The following is a 17,138-nucleotide window of genomic DNA, read 5'->3' as shown; positions in this document are numbered from 1 at the left end:
TGACGTTTGATGATTATCTCTGTAGGGCCTAAAAACCCAAAATTTTCCTGACATGTGATATATTTGATAAAATTATTAATAATTACTGGTTTCATATAATGATTACTTATTCTTTGAATATAATGACTTATGGACAGCTACAAAGGGTATAAAGGTATCTACTACGTACAAACTAAATATTTAAATCTGAAATATTAATTGTAACTGTAAGATATTAAAATACGTCTTTACTAATCAATAACTAAATACTTCTTCATGTATTTAGCCCAATTACAGTCATATTAAATTTAAAGTTGCCTTGTTGCCTCAAGTCTGTCCCTGAGGTCCGTTGCCTGGGTCGCTCTCATGTCGTCGTTAGACACCGTGACTTGCTGTCTGCGATTGTCATTACTTACTCATCTTGAGTGCGCTGTCTCACCGCCTTAATTTGTTTTTAAAACCGAATGATGACATTCAGAAGTAATACGCAGACATCCTTATGAGGAAAGTACTATGATATATTATTAAAAAACTCTGAATTTACTGTATATGAAAAATTTGTCTTTTAAAAAGGCTTATAATATTTCCTAAATAATACATAAAAGCAATAAAGAAAATAACCGAAAAAAAACTTACGTAGATATTCCTAAAAGGGTTCTTTTGTTTAGAATATACTCACTTGTCACTGTCAATAGGTACATGTTGGAAAGTTACTAACATTATGACACTGTCTACGGCTAATCGCGGACAGTAGTCCCCAACCGAGCGCATGAATTCAAAGTTCACACAAACGATAACGCTGATAAGGCGACGACGAACATATGTCTTTCATAAATAAATCAGAGAACGCGTAAAACAAAAGAAGATCGGTCGTGTTTTATAAGTGATGGGTGTTAAAAGTAATTCGATATTGCAAGTGGTGTCGGGATGGCAGGCAGTGCAGTTATTTTTTGATTGTATCTATTTGGGTCTGTGGCAGTTAATCCAACTAGCAATAAAAAGGTTATGGAAAGGACATAAAAGGAAAATGTCTAATAGTGCACCGCCGGTAGAACTAACAGTAGACTCCTCGATTGGAATTCATTGTTATATTAAAATTATGGTAGGTATGTGGGTAGTTTTCAAACATTTACAAATATTGGTATTACAAAATACTTTGTTGGCAATTCATTTACGTACTAATGTATCGGTGTATTTTGTTTTTATTCGTAAGTTTAAGAGAAAATCCAACCTAATATTTAACTAAATTTAAAAGTCTCATTTAAAACCTGAATCTGATGTTTTGCGAGCATAGAAAGGAAAATTAATCAATGTCCAGCCCCGAAATCAATCTCAGGGTTGAAAATCGCATGCTTAACTGCTGGCTGACAATGCAATTAATATTTTTAGGGGGTAAAATATCATTACGTGGAAACAGGTCCAAAATCTGGTCAATTAATCCTAATCCTGGGAGATGCCCCAGACACCGGCAACCTATGGGTACCAACGTGGTCTTCAGCGGTGCGGAGGCTTGCTGAAAACGGATACCACGTCATAACCCTGGACCTTCGAGGGTCTGGGGGCAGTGAGACTGGAAACAGACGCGATCTTACTCCACCAAAGGCTGTTGGGGAATTGGCAGCTTTGTTGAAAGCTCTGGGCGTGTCTGAGACCTACCCAGCCATTGTAATTGGCTTTGGAATTGGTGGAATGCTGACATGGTAAGTATTCTACAATTTAATGTATACAAATTAATTATTTATTCCTTTGGCTCTCAAACCCATTTAGGCCAAATTAAAAAGAAATATTTTATATTTGGAATAATAATTATTAGCTCTAATTCTAAAGTGTTGAATAAATTGATTACAGTGTAAATGCCTATATCATGTCATAACACTGTATCTACACGTGAAAACTACGTGAAAATCAACAATTCCTTCGCTTACAACGCTTTAGAAACAAAAATAAATAAAACACTTTTAATTCGCATTTCTACATATATATTAATATATCGATAATAATCGAGTTTTGATCGGGCTTTCATTGTCTAAACATACAAAATAATATTGTCCTGATCGCTGTTTACATGTACAACATTAGTTTTAATTCTTTATTCTGTTCCATTAGTTTTGTCTAAATAACTATGTCTTATTTTGCACTTCTTGCTCATCTTATTTATTATTTTTGTCACTGCGGTTGCCTCCTTTTCATATAATTATAACACTTGTTGTATATTTCTGCAACTAAGTGTTAATAATTAATTTTTACAGTAATGGTTAAACTACTAATGCTTAATGTTTCAAAAGGTAATTATTATTAATATTTGTCATTGTTTACACTGCCTTCAAGCAATGCCGATCATGAATATCCTAACAAATCGTGAATACAATATAAAAATATTAACGATCTATTAATTCTTTAGGCCTATTTAACAGTTTAATAACCTTTGAAACTTGGAAATGATGCTTATCGCACCTTGTAATGCAGTGATAACTTCTAATCTCTATTTTGACTCCGACTGAGACAAAATTATCGTTTATCAATTAAATCCTGTTTATTATCACAACATGTGGTGTTGAAATTTAACTAGAATACATATCGTACTTCTTTTTTATGAAAATCACGAAATTTGATCGGTAAATGATTCATAGTTTCGGTGTATAAAAATAATTTGTATGTATTTCTTAAAGGTAATACTAACTAATATAATTACTAATATTATTATGTACCTTTATTTTTTATGACTAATAATTAAAAGTTTTTTAATCATTTGTACACTTATACAAGTTAAATTTACGCCATCCGTTCATTAGTCTCTGGAGACCTTGCTCTGAGAGGAACGGATCGGAATAGATTACGCTGTGGAATAAAATTACCTATAATAGTCTAGTAGTAGTAATACAATATAGGTTGACAACCGAATACTATTTTAATCGATAACTACTGTGTGTGCGTGTGTTTTTACTATCTACTCACACACTCGCACATATCTAAAGGTGTATGGTACATAAAGAAATACTAATACTAAAATAGGGAAGGCATGAAATAAAGTTCATGCCTTCCCTCATCCATTTAGCTGGTGTAATGACAGCTGTATCCATTTCTAAGTGTTGAATATTCTACCAGGTACTTTGTGCACTGCTATGGGTCAATTGTCAGTAAATTCATAGTTGCCGACGCACCACACCCAAATCTGTACTGGCTACATGCCCCAGCAGCATTCTGTCATCGTTCTTTACACTTTATTCAGGTGCGTATACAACTTTTCTTTTTTAATATTCATTTTTGTCAGTGATCAAAATTTACTCTATAGGCAGAGCAATACTTCCGCCTTCATCATATTATGTAAATGATTGGTTTTCAGTGGCCACATTTCCCCGAAAGATGGTTGGCGGAGGGTGAAATTAAAAATAACACAAAATGGGCCAGTTCACGAGCAAGAGATTGGAGCGGTGCGCTTAACTACGTGAGAGGTAAAATCATTTTAATACCAGACCTCATATTTACTGATACTTAAAAATTAAACTAAAACATCATACAATAGACAATTAAAATATGTGTTATTTCTGTTCTGAGCAATGTTTCTGTGTCGCGACGAAATGTTAAGATTAAAATATCAATACATAATCTACAATTATATGAAGCTGATTAATACGACAGCACAGAATATATTTGCAATAGATATTTCACGTTTCATGTAACAACTATATTGACCACAAACAAATATTTTTAATGACTTAGGATTTTCTTTGCCTCCCTGCAGAAAAAAGAAGATATGTGAGTATCTGGTTTCATAACTTATATTCTTTCCAAGGTGCTGCTTGGTATCGTATTCACCCTGACCACAAAGTTCAGCCGCGGGGCTTGCTGATCGGTGGTAAAGACAGCGCAGCTCAATTAGTGGCTAGTGCTCAGCATTGCAATGGTCCCGCGTTTCGACTGGTCACAAAACCAGAACCAGGGGATAAGGACGTACCAATGCACGTTTTGGACTTTATCGTTGGTAAGACTTCTTCAAATATATACCTAGTATGTACTGGAAAGTAACTACAGTATCTGTGTAGAAACGATGTCGATGTGTAGATTTATTAAAATAACCACGTAATTGAATCGCATTGAGAATAAGGAATCCCTGTATAATATTAAATTTTAAACCTTACATGGATAGGATCTTGATTTAATAATAAAATAAACTGACCTTGGAATCCTGTAACCCTGCAATTCCTGGCCAGCAAGCAGTAACAATTACTTACGACTACGCCGGCAATCAATAGGAAGTTTTGCCTAATCATAAATTAATGATTTACATACCATTGAAATCGGTTTCTGTTTCATTTACATAAAATGTTAAATAAGAATAAAATCAAACGTTATATTGTAGGTAGTTGGAAAATTGTATATTTTTGCTAAAATTTGCCACATTTTGAATAGGTAAGAAGAAACAAGTAGAGGAAATACCTCGGGGGCTGGTCACGCGAATGCTAGAAGCTGTGGCCGACCGAGGAAGAGAATTCACCGCCCGTTTGGCACTTCCAGCTAACGCATAGGTTTTCTTAAATTCATAAGGCTCTCGAATCTCACGTCATATTATAAAAGTTAGGATGATATATGTAGTGCAGTTTTTGTTGGAACTTTTTATGATTAACTGCTTTTAACCGTAGGAGATTCTGTGTTAAAAAATAATTGTTTAGACTGAATACGCTAACCTAAAAGCCTACGTAAGCTTTAGTAAAGATAAAGTTTTCGATAGAAATACTATTAATTTAATTATTATCTTTTTGATTCAGAATTTTGTAACAGTCGAAACTGTTTATTTTTAATTTTTATGTATTCGGAATAAAAATGTTGCCTAATTATAAGTGTCAACAAATTGACATTTTATTAATTATAGGCTGTCAAAACTCTAAATGTATAATGTCATTATTTAATTTTAAAGTCTATATATATTAATTATTTATGTATGAAAATTATTTAATCCTTTTTTTAATATAGACAATGTTTTTTAGACTTTTTTGTTTTATTTGTATTACGTTTAAAGTTACTCAAGGGTAACTTCAAAATAGTGTAAGAGTAAACTATTTGTTAGATTGTGTTTATGCAGCGATAAAAAGAGATATTATCTGGGGCCTATGTAGCATGACCATGTTTACTCAATTGAATTGCGTGAATCATAATGGCGCCTTTATATATATGTCTGACGGTAGTGTCTACCTTGCAGAAATATTGAAAGTTTTGCTTATACGGTCTTTTTTTTCTTAGGGTGAAATGCGCACTGCATTTCACCCTGAGTGCCTATGAGTTCGTTTATCAAATTCAACACATTTATAATAAACGGAAGTGACGAGATACTTTCTCTATCACTCTGATATTACACGATATTTCACCTACTTAAAATATAAACTAATTTTGCAATAATTGTAACGTTAAAAACTTATAAGTACTGCCTTACTTTTGGCCTATTTAAGTATTAATTATTCCTTACAGGACTTTTATACAAAGTTAAATAAAACTGTACGAACAATTGCGTCTTTATTTCCAAACTTTATGGTTAATAATTATTTTTAATCGCAGTTCAATAAACCGTAGATAAAGTAGGAGACAATAAAACATAGGGTCATATCGATAATATTTATTTTGCATTTCTCCCAACGCGATTGCATGTTTTTCAATGCATGTCTGATATTGATAACCTTTGACTTTGAGACATAAAAGTATTTTTCTGTCTTTGTTGAAGCCGTAAATTACTTTTATTTAAAATACAAGCAAGATTAAAAGACCATCTATTGAGTGATCCCAATCTACGGAAATGAAGTTTCTTTTTTTTTCAAATTGTAACGTTAGCATATACCTAAGTGTTCTCATGTAATTGACTAATGTATATTATGAGAATAAATGTCTTTAAACCTTAACCTAAGTATCAAAATCCCCACAGTCACTATATTATTATGATGTTCTAGTAAATTGGATGATTTGGATTTTTTATACAGCATCATTTATTACTGACTGACTGAAATATCTTATGAACAATATCAATAGTTTGTATTACAACGAGACAGTAACCACGACCCATGATATGTCACGACCACCTAGATCACATATGACCATATGCCTCCTTTAGAAGGAAGGAAATTTCGTTCAAACCTCACATAGTTACATTTTGACAAAATGTGAAAAAAATACAATTGTGACAAAATGATCTACCTAAATACCAGTTCTCATTTTATGTGTGTATGTCAATAATAATTTGTACTTATAATTAAAAATAAAACCAAACTTAAGTGCAAATGCTTTTTATTATGCAATATGCCCACAAAAAGCTAACTGTTTATAAATTTTCTATCCATATATTAAATATTCACAAAATGTTAATATTTATAGAAAAACAGTACTACACATGCGTTTAGGCGTGTCACATTCCATTTTAAACGTTATTTCAATTCTTTTCATTGATTTAAGATAGACAAATTCAACATTGAATGATGCTGGCCCCTGACCAACAAAATAGCTCCATACATTAGGTACGTAGATTTGTAGTACAAGCCAAGCGTTCATTTATACAGTGCAATACAATAATAATAATCGAAAAAGCGAATACTATCACAGATATCCATGAGTTTTAAAACTTAATTACCCCTTAACATATCGAGTTACAGTTGACTTGTTAATGCGTGAACAGCTGAACAAGGCTTTCTGCAAACGTTTCGAATTATACTATAAATGCGATAGTATTCGTCTACTCGCACATCGAAAACTTTCCATATATTCAATAGTATATAAGGTGGTGTGGCAACACAGCGTTGTCTTTACATACAGTTTACTTATCAAACGCGGGATTCCGGGATTTAGTTCCTAATAGCGCTGACTTTCCCATACAAAATGTTAATACGACGCATTTTAAACTGAGTCGTCGTTCAACGAATGTTTCTGACAGTAGACGCAACGCGCTATTGATACTTAGCCATCTGCGCACGTACCATTGATTCATTTTATGACAACAGGGAATATCAATCATTGACTGTAATTCCAGAAAAATACCAAGAGCAGAAGTCTAATTTGAAGTGCGAATATTCTTCAAGGAGAATTATTTTAAGAAGTTTAAAAAAATGCCGATTGACGAGAGTATTTCATGGAAAAGAAGGATATAGCTGATCGAGTCGATTCGCATATCAATTAGTATCCCGTTACCGATATGCACCTCAACAATTTTTACGCAAATCACACATCTCCATAAGATCTGTGGACGAGTGAGACAGCAGAATATAATTTATGCCCCGAATCTCAGTTCATAATGCGTCGACTATAAGCATCGTTTAAGCTAAGAAGGTGACATGTTAGAATAACTATTAACATACAATGTATAACATCTCTTATAAACACTATACAAATCTACGAATCTTACCGTACTGTCAACGAATATTATATCAGAGAAAATGCTTGACACATCTTGAAATTTATGTTCGTACACGAACCTAGATTTTATGTTACAAGAACTAATATTTTCGAAATAAATAAATTGAGATCAGTCAATACATATTTTTAGATTGTTCAGTCTCTTAATAGAGACTAAAAATTATTTAAACTGATTTTAATAATGATGATTAATAAAAACATTTTCGAAGTGTTGGAAGACTAAAAGAAATTTTCATCAAAAAAGACTAGTATTAAGGCGTACACTTATATCAGATAAAATTCAGTCCGATAAATTTGGCACATAAAATACAATTAAGTAGATACAGTTGTAATTAAAAGTATAAGCTGCCCACTATAATAGCTGTCAAATAATTCATGTATCCTCTCTCGTATGTTTAATATGAGTGATAAGGACAAAACATTACGTAACTTATAACTCGTTTAAGAGCGAGACCATATTAGAGAGCGTTCAACTATTACGTACGAACGAACGAATTTTTGGAGTAAAACATTACGATGCGAGGCTGGGATTGAATTATGCATTATTATTAATATACTTTACACCGTATAAATGGCAACTTTTAGTTTAATGAGACACTGGGTGGTATCGAAACGTTTTACTGCTGAGTACAAAACATACGTAATATTTGAACACTCCCTTAACTAGAAATTTCTATGATAACTTTTAAGTCACACATTTATAAAGATTTACATAAATTACATCTTAAAGCTATATTTTACAAACAAAATGGCACAAAACTATACAATATTACAGCTACAAAAGAACATTCCAAAGACTTACATAATCATTACTGGCAGTGAGTTTCAATCCGTTGAAATAAATTATTCCAATTAATTCCATATTAAAGGAATATAAAAACTTACAATCTTAATGGTACCTAAAAATTGTGCTTTAAGACAATCCCGAATGCATCAAGGAAAAATTACACAGTAGTCTCCCCTTTTCGACACTCGACATCTGACACCGCTTCGCTAACGCAACTGTCACTGTCAGGTTTAAGTGTCACGTCACTGTTAACTGTCACATCGAGTTGCTCCTTCCTCGCCACCCTCTCTTTGTCCCTACTAGTAATCTGCGTGTAAAGTTCATCTAAATCACTGGAAAACGACACAGGGCTCTCCCGATTGACTTCTGGACAACTAAGCGCGGGCGTTGGAACGTATTTGCCCAACTTTGGATTGTTCTTTATCGTTCTACGCCAGCCTGGGTCGTAGTTCACGTACTGATTTTCCATCGTAGACACGTCTTCGTTACTAAAGCTGATCTCGTTGGGGCACATGGACGACGGCGACGGTGCGTATAGACCATGACTGCGTATACTCACTTCCGACACTTGATAGTTCGGACAGTATATATCACTCTCATTCTCAAACCCTTGCTCACTTGCATTGGTGCTGCATGTCTCAAAGTCATACGTGTTTTTCGCCATAAAATATTCTTCTTTGCCGCCATCTTCGAGTTTCTCTTTGGACCCGTTGAGATCGTTGTCTGGATGTTGAAGTAAATTGTCCATCTCTCCAATCGCGTCTAGAGTTTGCGGTGTACTGGAGCGATTTATTTCATCACTATTCATCGTACACTCTTCAGATATATCCTGCAATGATTTGTCCAGGCCTTCTTTATTATCTTGATTCTTTGCCGGCTGTAAATAATCAATATATTGTCCGAAGCTTTCTGTGTCGGTTATTTCATTTGTAGAGCATAAGGCACTGTGAGTTTCTTGGAGAGAGGTCATTTCTGAGTGTGTATTGATGGTTTGGTCAGAGCAGGTGTGCGGCATCGCCATTTCCGATGCTGAACTATACTCCAAGCTACATTGCTGCGATATTGTACGCATCTCGGGTTGCTCGCTGGCGTGACTTTGGAGACATTCCTCTGACACACTATTTCTTTGTCCATTTAATGGTTTTTGTACATTAGACTTCACAACTTGATGCTGAGGCACTTGAGTTTCTGGCACATTCGTGTAAATATTCATTATTTGATCTCTTCCTGACTTCGGATCATCGTTTCTATTCCAAGGTTTGTTTACTGTTGAATAATTTTTCAAATCTTTTGACTCCTGCTCCAACAAGTTAGGATTCATTGCATTTCGTATGTCTTTGGTTCCATTAGGTTTGTCTACATGAAGATTTGTATTATTAAGTTTTGTTCCCGACTTCATCATATTAGTAAGACCACTATACGCGTCCTTCGAGGGTAATGGCAAGGAAATATGCGAATCTTCATCGTAATTTCTTTTTATGGGTAATTCTAAGCAATTCCTCTTCATATGTTGTCTTTGTTTCTTAAAGAACTTCTTTGCGACATTGATCTGATTCGGATTATAAAACATCTCAGGGATGAAGTTGCTACTATCTGGGTACGTCATCATAGAATTGTTAGATCTGTACTGCTGTCTGTGTAAGACGACAAGATTGATATTCGGAGCTTTTCCGTTTATATTTTTAGAGGAATCTTTTTGTAGAGTCTGCCCATTGAGTTCCGCGCCAGCCTTGAAGGTGCCACTGTTGTTTGTTTTGGAGTTTGTTCGGTTAGAGCTTCTGCTGCCCGATCTGGATCTATTATCGCCTGATATTTGGGTAACCTGAGCATTGTTAGGATTCGCAGATATATTTCTCTGATTTGCATCAAACACGCTTCTATTCCTGCAGCACTGTTTACTCGACTGCAGGTAGCAATGCATAAGCGACCACTGCGCTCTGACGTCACTGCGAGCTATGCCGTAGAAGAATAGAATAAACGTTCCTAAAATGGTAGCGCAAACAGCGTAAACTATACTGCAAATGTCCTCCTGGTAAGGTAAATATGCTGGCAACGGCCTATACACAGCAACTCCGCCACACGTCCATACTGCAATATATAGGCACAGCACAATGACTTGAGCCCGCAACTGTATTATGGGTGTATGTTCCACATCTTCTGTCTCGGAATCGACGCCCGATTTGATACTTCGCCTATCCGCCTCGTTCGCCTGATTTGGGTCCCACATTTCTAAATCGACATTCTCTGTGGCCTGAGTGCCTTCCGACAACTGAACATTCGTGTTCCTAATAGTGCATCGTATGAGAAGAAATAGAATGGACAATATCATGAGTAAAATCACTCCCGGTATGAATAGAGCGCTCAACGCCGGTGCGGTGCTCAAGAAACATTGAGAATATCCAGCATAATCCTTCAAATTGACTGCCCCAGATATTCCACACACAATCAACGCTATGCCCCATCCGACTAAATACAGTCCTAAAATCGGCTTTTGCACCGGTATATCCGGTGGTAATTCGTCTTCCGGAGTCCTGACCGGGCCGTGGGTCTTCGTCACCCACTTGTACATGTTACTAGCCGACACACACATCCAAAGAAGACAGCACAACGATAGATAATGGATCAAGAGGCCCAAAATCTGGCAAAGCTTGACGTCCTCCGTCTGGTAGATGCCTAAAGTGTACAAGAAACATAGCAACCCGATAGAAATCCAGGTGTTTATTAGCGCGTGTTTAGACTTTTTGGGCATCTGTATGCTGGCGTGACACATTATATACGTGAGTGTGGCACAGCTGACGCAGCCAATGAGAATGAGGCTCCCGACGTATACAGCGGGATGAGAGACTTTGAACCGAGCCCCGTCGGTCCTAGCCCCGTATATGCCCGTTTCGACATTTTGTAGCAAACCAACGTACGCTAAGCGATTACAACTGATGATTATCATTTCTGATACAACGTGCGATATCCGACAATCTGGAATATAAAATCATCGATTTTTATAAAATTTTTTTCGAATTGATTAGGGGCCGTTCATAAAATACGTCACACTGAAATCAGCTTTTTTTGACCCCCTCCCCCCCCATTGTCACGCTGTGTCACACTTTTTGTGACCCCCCCTAGAAATATTTCGTCACAAAAATTAAGACCCCCCCCCCCCCTGCTGAGTATGATAAATTCTAGAGAAATAGTATTTTCATTTGTTACTGAATCGAGAGCGCAGGGTACGTGGAAACGTTACTCTCTCAAGTATTGGAAAAACAAAGAAACCCGTTGTGACGGATCGCGCCCTGCTGCCCTATACCCCCCCTCCCCCCTTGTCACATCTTGTCACACTGAGCCAGACCCCCCCCCCCTTGTATGCGAACGTATTTTATGAACGGCCCCTTAATATTAAAAATTCTTAAGAATAATTTAGAGTAATCTCGCCACAATGAACTCGCTAGACAAGTCACAGAATTGTCTGGCACTGCCATTTGGGAGTTATTTACTTACCGGTAGTATTATCAGTCCATCGCCTCGTGGTGTGTTCCCATACAGCAGCGCGAGCTTCAACGCCACCACCACACGATAGACGTACAGTTATTATTATAGGCTCTAGAAGTTCACCTCGGATAGACACCTTATCTAAAATCATAAATAACTTTAAAAATGTATCTTAGTAAGTTTTTAATTCAACGAGTAAAACTAATTTAACGGTTCCTGGGTCATAGGGGTGTTTTAATAGATGATTTTTTTGTTTTACTCTGAATGCAATTTAACAGTCAAAGAGAGTGCCTACATCTGGCTATACTCTCGGTGCGTATCTCCCATGATTTAGGGAATAATAAATCGCCACGCGTGTAAATCTAAGAAAGCCTGAATGAGCAGAATTTACAGCCTTGGCTCGTACAGTAATAAAGAGAGAGAGAGAACATCCCTGAGGTCGTAAGTTCCACCGCCGGCTGTGAACCGATAGACTTTTTTTCGGTTTTTTGTGAACGGTGGAGGAAAATATCGTGAGGAAACCGATGCCTTAGACTCAAAAAGTCGACGGCGTGTGTCAAGAAACTGATCACCCACTTGCCTATTATGATTGACAAATGATCACGATAGAGATACATAAATCTGAGGCCCAGATCTAAAAGGGTTGTAGCTCCACTGATTAATTTTTATTTTATGAAGTAATAAAGCTAAAACATGGAAGAGTAGCGATTAGCATTCTGTGTTTGATCTGATTTTGATCCCTTTTCTATAAAAAAACGAACAAACACATAACACAAACTTATTTACTTAAACCCTCTATCGTCTTTAGTTATAACTCACCCAGTTGAAATCCAACAACCGGTGATGTAATTTCCATATTCATATCCTCGCGTTTAGTACTTCGGCCATAATAGTCCTTTGACCTGTGACCCCTGATGTTTCCTTCATCCATACTCGGAAGTAGCGGGAATAAGGAGGCATCCTCGTAGAAAGATACTACAAGTTCTTGGGGTTGACTTTGCAAAAGTACACCCGAATCTGTCGTGCTGTACAGGAGTGATTGGGGGATCTGAAAGACGATAAAACCATTCCTCGTTAAAAATATACTTGAGTAAAAGATACAATTATGAATCATAGAAGCTGTCGTAATAGCATTTATAATATAGCAAGTAATTTATATTTCACTCAATAAAGGTTAAAATATTTAGTCTGAGAAATTTGATATAAATTTAAATTATAGAAATAGAATAAAAGAAGGAAGCTAAGAAAAATTCTTGATAATATTTTTTTATTTATAGAATACTAATGTAAAAAGGAAAACCAAATTGTAACACGTACAAAAGAAAAAAAAATTAAAAACTATGTTTTTTTTCAATTGTCGAATTCATGAAACGTATAAATAGGAATGAGGCTGAACGTAAGCCGTCTTTCCTTGTATCTTCTATAAGTGTAACCTGTTGTGGATGCATCCAGTGTGTTTGTATTGTGTTTTATTTTTGACTTTGTTTTTATTATAAGGATGTCTCTGTTTGGTTTCCGAATAAATAAATAAATAAATATCTTGCAGTACCATCAATTACTGCTGAAAGTGGGTCTAAATAATAGTTCTATTTAACTTTCATAAGGAACTTAATAAAAAGGTAATGATAACAATATTTTTTTTGTATTTAAACTTCAAATACATTCAAAAAGAATAAAATATAAAATCTTGACAATATGCAATCAGTAGAACAATTTGAATAGTTCAATAGAATGCAAATAATGACAGTGACATACCTGCACACTAGCGTGTATAAGTGCATCTGTCACGGTGAGTAATGGCGCCACAGTCCTATTAGTTGTAGAGCAATGAAGCCTCCTGTCTGTCATACCGCTGTACCACACACACGTCACTCCACTAAAACCTTCACGGGCGGGAAAACGCTCCACCGCCATCTTTTTCTGTATTATTAGACAATTATATTGTAATTTCATCGTACCACTGTTGAATTTGTCTTGTTCAGCGTAGGGACAGTTTGACAGAGATAAATAGTGCTTTAGTTAGTGCGTATTAAGAGTTATTAAGTACTAATGAGTCACAGAGCATACACATATTGTATGACCAAGGAACCGTGAACACGATAAACAATAATTTAAGATGTGACGTATTAAATTTTTTTTAAATCAAAGCAATATGGAATGTAAATTTAATTAAATCTGTCAAAATTGAGGGATAGCATAATATCACTACATATATATGTTAAGTCCTGGATCTTGCCAGAACTTAACATACAACGGACCAAATATGCGTAGAATATATTCTGTTTTAAAACGGTAAAATAAAACCTATACGGCATTGTCTAAATCAAAATTAAAAGAAAGAAATAATAGACTTTTTATTAAGATAAGAATCATCAATCAATCATACTCCACATGTAACGAAAGCCTTATTCAGTTTATTGAGAATTAATAAAAAATACCTTGTGTCCTTGTACATTGTCTGTATGTGTCGATATTTCTTCAGCAGCTCTCACCATGTCAGTGCAGGCACCATGTGTGACTTCCGCTTGGGACATCACAGGAGTTGATATATTCATAGCCGCTTCTATCACTTCCAGTAATGCTGAACCTGAAATATGAATATTACTAGAACAAAACTAAAAAGCCATTTATTTTGATTAGACTTTAACATATCTGCCTTGTTTTGTCATTTTTGTTTCAACTAAATTATATAGTTTCGTTTATCGTACAAAAATGTTAAACTGTATTTTTGTCTGTTTGTTTTAAATTATCATATTTATTTACACTGGTAACTGTTTCATCTTTGTTGTTGTGTTAACTAAAATAAACAAGTTTAGCTGTATAATCATCAGTCAGTGATCAAATTTTTTAACCGTGCAAGCTGCAGAACTAAGTCTCTTCACCAATCTGTTGATATGAGGGGACCACTGAAGTGATAACAGGGTATTACATACCTAAATCCTTCTCTTCTCCTATAAACTGCATATAATTTCTAATAGCAGCGGCAATAAACATAACATCATCTGCATCTGAAATTTCTGCTAAAGGATATGTCTTCTCTTCAATCAACATGGCCAGTCTTTCAGTAGCATTTATTGCAGAAAATTGTACCAAACTAACATTTAATAAGGCAAATTGCTGCAACAACTTGGTTATATTACTTATGTAGGAACATTCAGTTGTATTAGCATGACCCCATGTGACATTTGCATAGCAATGTCTATATGCTAATCCGTCACCACTCTGGCAAGGTACAGATGCTGTATGGTTCAATAACAGCTGGGGCCAAGAATACAGTCCTTTGTTCCCTGTTGTACTATCTGTAGGACAGTATTGTGTATAATTTGATAACACAATGAGCTGAACTGTATAGTTATGCTTAATATGATTCTGATCACAGTATGAACATGTCCAATTCCCAGCATGGTGGTTTGAAACACATGGAAAAAATACTGTTGTTTCCGCCAATCCTTCTTCTTGCATATCTGTACTTGTTATGTTCACGTCAGCACAGCATTCTTGCATAGAATGCACCCAGTTTAACTCATATTTTGCAATAACAGATGCAAATGGTGCATTACATGTCAAACTTAGTGTATCACCCTCAAACACCACTTGATCATGGGATGGTCTAACAATTAGATTATTTGCCGGTAAGACACTACCGCATGCAGAAAGATCGAGAAAGATTTTCAGTTTTTTGACTGGCTTGTCAGCCATATTTTCAGGAAATGCACATTTGGGGCCACCCACTGGCCTTACACTTGTATTCCTTAACCAGTCCCCAAACCATAAAAGGTTACAATCACAGATCAATGGATTTTCTGTGATGTCACTGGAATAAAATTATAATTACAATTATTTTGCAATATTTTATAATATAATGCCTACTTTTTAGTTTAGAATTAGGCTTGTGTTTATTTAACACAATCTTAAAAGGTAAAAAAAAATGGCAATCTAATTTCATAACTTTTCTTCAAACATATATAAATAAATTGATATGTGATAATATAAACCAATAATCATTATCAATAGTAGAGAAATACTTACATTTGTTTTAAACCAACAAGATAGTCAAATGTGCCTGTGTTAAGCACAGAGATATAATTATGTGATAAATTCAATCGTTCCAAGTTAATGAGACCCTTAAACATTTCTTTATAGACATTATTTATTTGATTGTGTGATAAATCCAGTCTTTGTATTGATGTCATGTTGTAGAATGCATCAGATTCTATCAAATTAACTTGATTTTTACTTAAGTCTCTGAAATAAAGGTTATATAAAATGATTTCATCATGAATTTTTACTCTGGGCCTATATTTTCTTATAAAATAGTACTTACAGTTTTTGTAACTTTGGTAAATTAAGTTCTCGAGAGAGAGTTGTAATTGCATTGCCTGATAAGTTTCTGAAACATTTTCACCATTCAAAAGAAACAAATTTTAATTAAATATGATTTTTATTTTTATTCAAAATGTGTAAAGCTTGTGGTGTTGTAAATCGATAAATAAGCATGACTAAAAATATTTAATACAGGTTGTTAACTTACAAGCTGACAACAACTGCCAATACTTTGCTAAGATCTATTTCTTTCAGTTCAGTGATTTGTGTTGGACTCCCTCCACATCTTAACTTTAAGGGCTCTTCAGGTTGAGGTTCACCAGCACCCACTTTGGTATCTTTGCATGAACATAATGATGGACAGAATCCTATCGACTTTCCTACTACTACAAACCACACAATAAATGATAACCAAATCATTTTGCTCTTAAACATTAAACCAGAGAATGGCAGATCGCCAAATTCGTTAAATTATCACATCTTCAGCCCTAATAAAGTCTTGAACACTTTACTGGCACATTCAGACAAATCTAAATACGAAATGTTAAATAACAATAACTACGTAATTGTGAAAATAAATTCTTATTGTAGGGTGCTTGTCTAAAGAATTTAATGGTTTTTGGAAATTACAATGTTCAATGTAAGTATTGAAAAATAAACAACAATACAAGCACACACAACTTTTGGTCGACATTAATTGTAAAAACTTGTCAAAGTCAGTAAGGACAGATCATTCATGGATAACTATAGGTAATCTATAAATGTCTAAGCCTCAATAATAAGCTGCAATCATTGCGACGATCTATTTTTAAAGCTTATTAATTAGAAATTATTATATAAATATTTATTGGAAATTTAAAATACTTTAATAGAAGAGCACTTAATTTTTTATGGATGCAGTACAACTTAACATGTAATAAATAAGTAAAAATACCTTTTCTACAGGTAACGAGACAGAGGTGGCAGGTTCCACTTTTTGAAATGAAATTTATTAAAAAAAACATTTGCTCATATTAAACAAGTTTCCTCAATTAAAATATTAAGAAAAATGACACCTTTTAAATATTTTTATTCATACGGAATGTGTATTCAAATTTTTATTCTGTGGCAGAACAGAATCACCATACCCAATTAAAAATTCAATCTACAACGACTGTTATTTTGAATTGTGCGTTTG

At 34.8% G+C, this 17,138-nt stretch overlaps 2 protein-coding genes across 2 annotated transcripts; one reads left to right on the top strand and one right to left on the bottom strand.

Moving 5' to 3' along the window:
• Positions 1-704: 704 nt before the first annotated feature.
• On the top strand, positions 705-4,516 carry LOC110999751 (epoxide hydrolase 4). Its single transcript, XM_022268969.2, has 6 exons — positions 705-1,081; positions 1,369-1,679; positions 3,085-3,208; positions 3,323-3,431; positions 3,773-3,961; positions 4,390-4,516. The coding sequence occupies exons 1-6, from the start codon at positions 866-868 to the stop codon at positions 4,503-4,505; spliced, it is 1,065 nt and encodes a 354-aa protein (XP_022124661.2). The 5' UTR covers positions 705-865; the 3' UTR covers positions 4,506-4,516.
• A 1,716-nt stretch (positions 4,517-6,232) lies between these two features.
• On the bottom strand, positions 6,233-16,645 carry LOC110999720 (adhesion G protein-coupled receptor A3). The gene is made up of 9 exons (XM_022268925.2): positions 16,170-16,645; positions 15,963-16,028; positions 15,668-15,883; positions 14,572-15,452; positions 14,077-14,225; positions 13,394-13,558; positions 12,458-12,686; positions 11,648-11,779; positions 6,233-11,128 (listed from the first exon to the last, which is right to left on the bottom strand). Exons 1-9 carry the CDS (start codon positions 16,394-16,396, stop codon positions 8,313-8,315), a joined length of 4,881 nt encoding a protein of 1,626 aa, XP_022124617.2. The 5' UTR covers positions 16,397-16,645; the 3' UTR covers positions 6,233-8,312.
• Between the last annotated feature and the right edge of the window lie 493 nt (positions 16,646-17,138).

The sequence above is a fragment of the Pieris rapae genome, chromosome 9, assembly GCF_905147795.1.
Source record: "Pieris rapae chromosome 9, ilPieRapa1.1, whole genome shotgun sequence".
NCBI lineage: Eukaryota > Metazoa > Arthropoda > Insecta > Lepidoptera > Pieridae > Pieris > Pieris rapae.
This window is presented reverse-complemented; position numbering and strand designations above follow the sequence as displayed.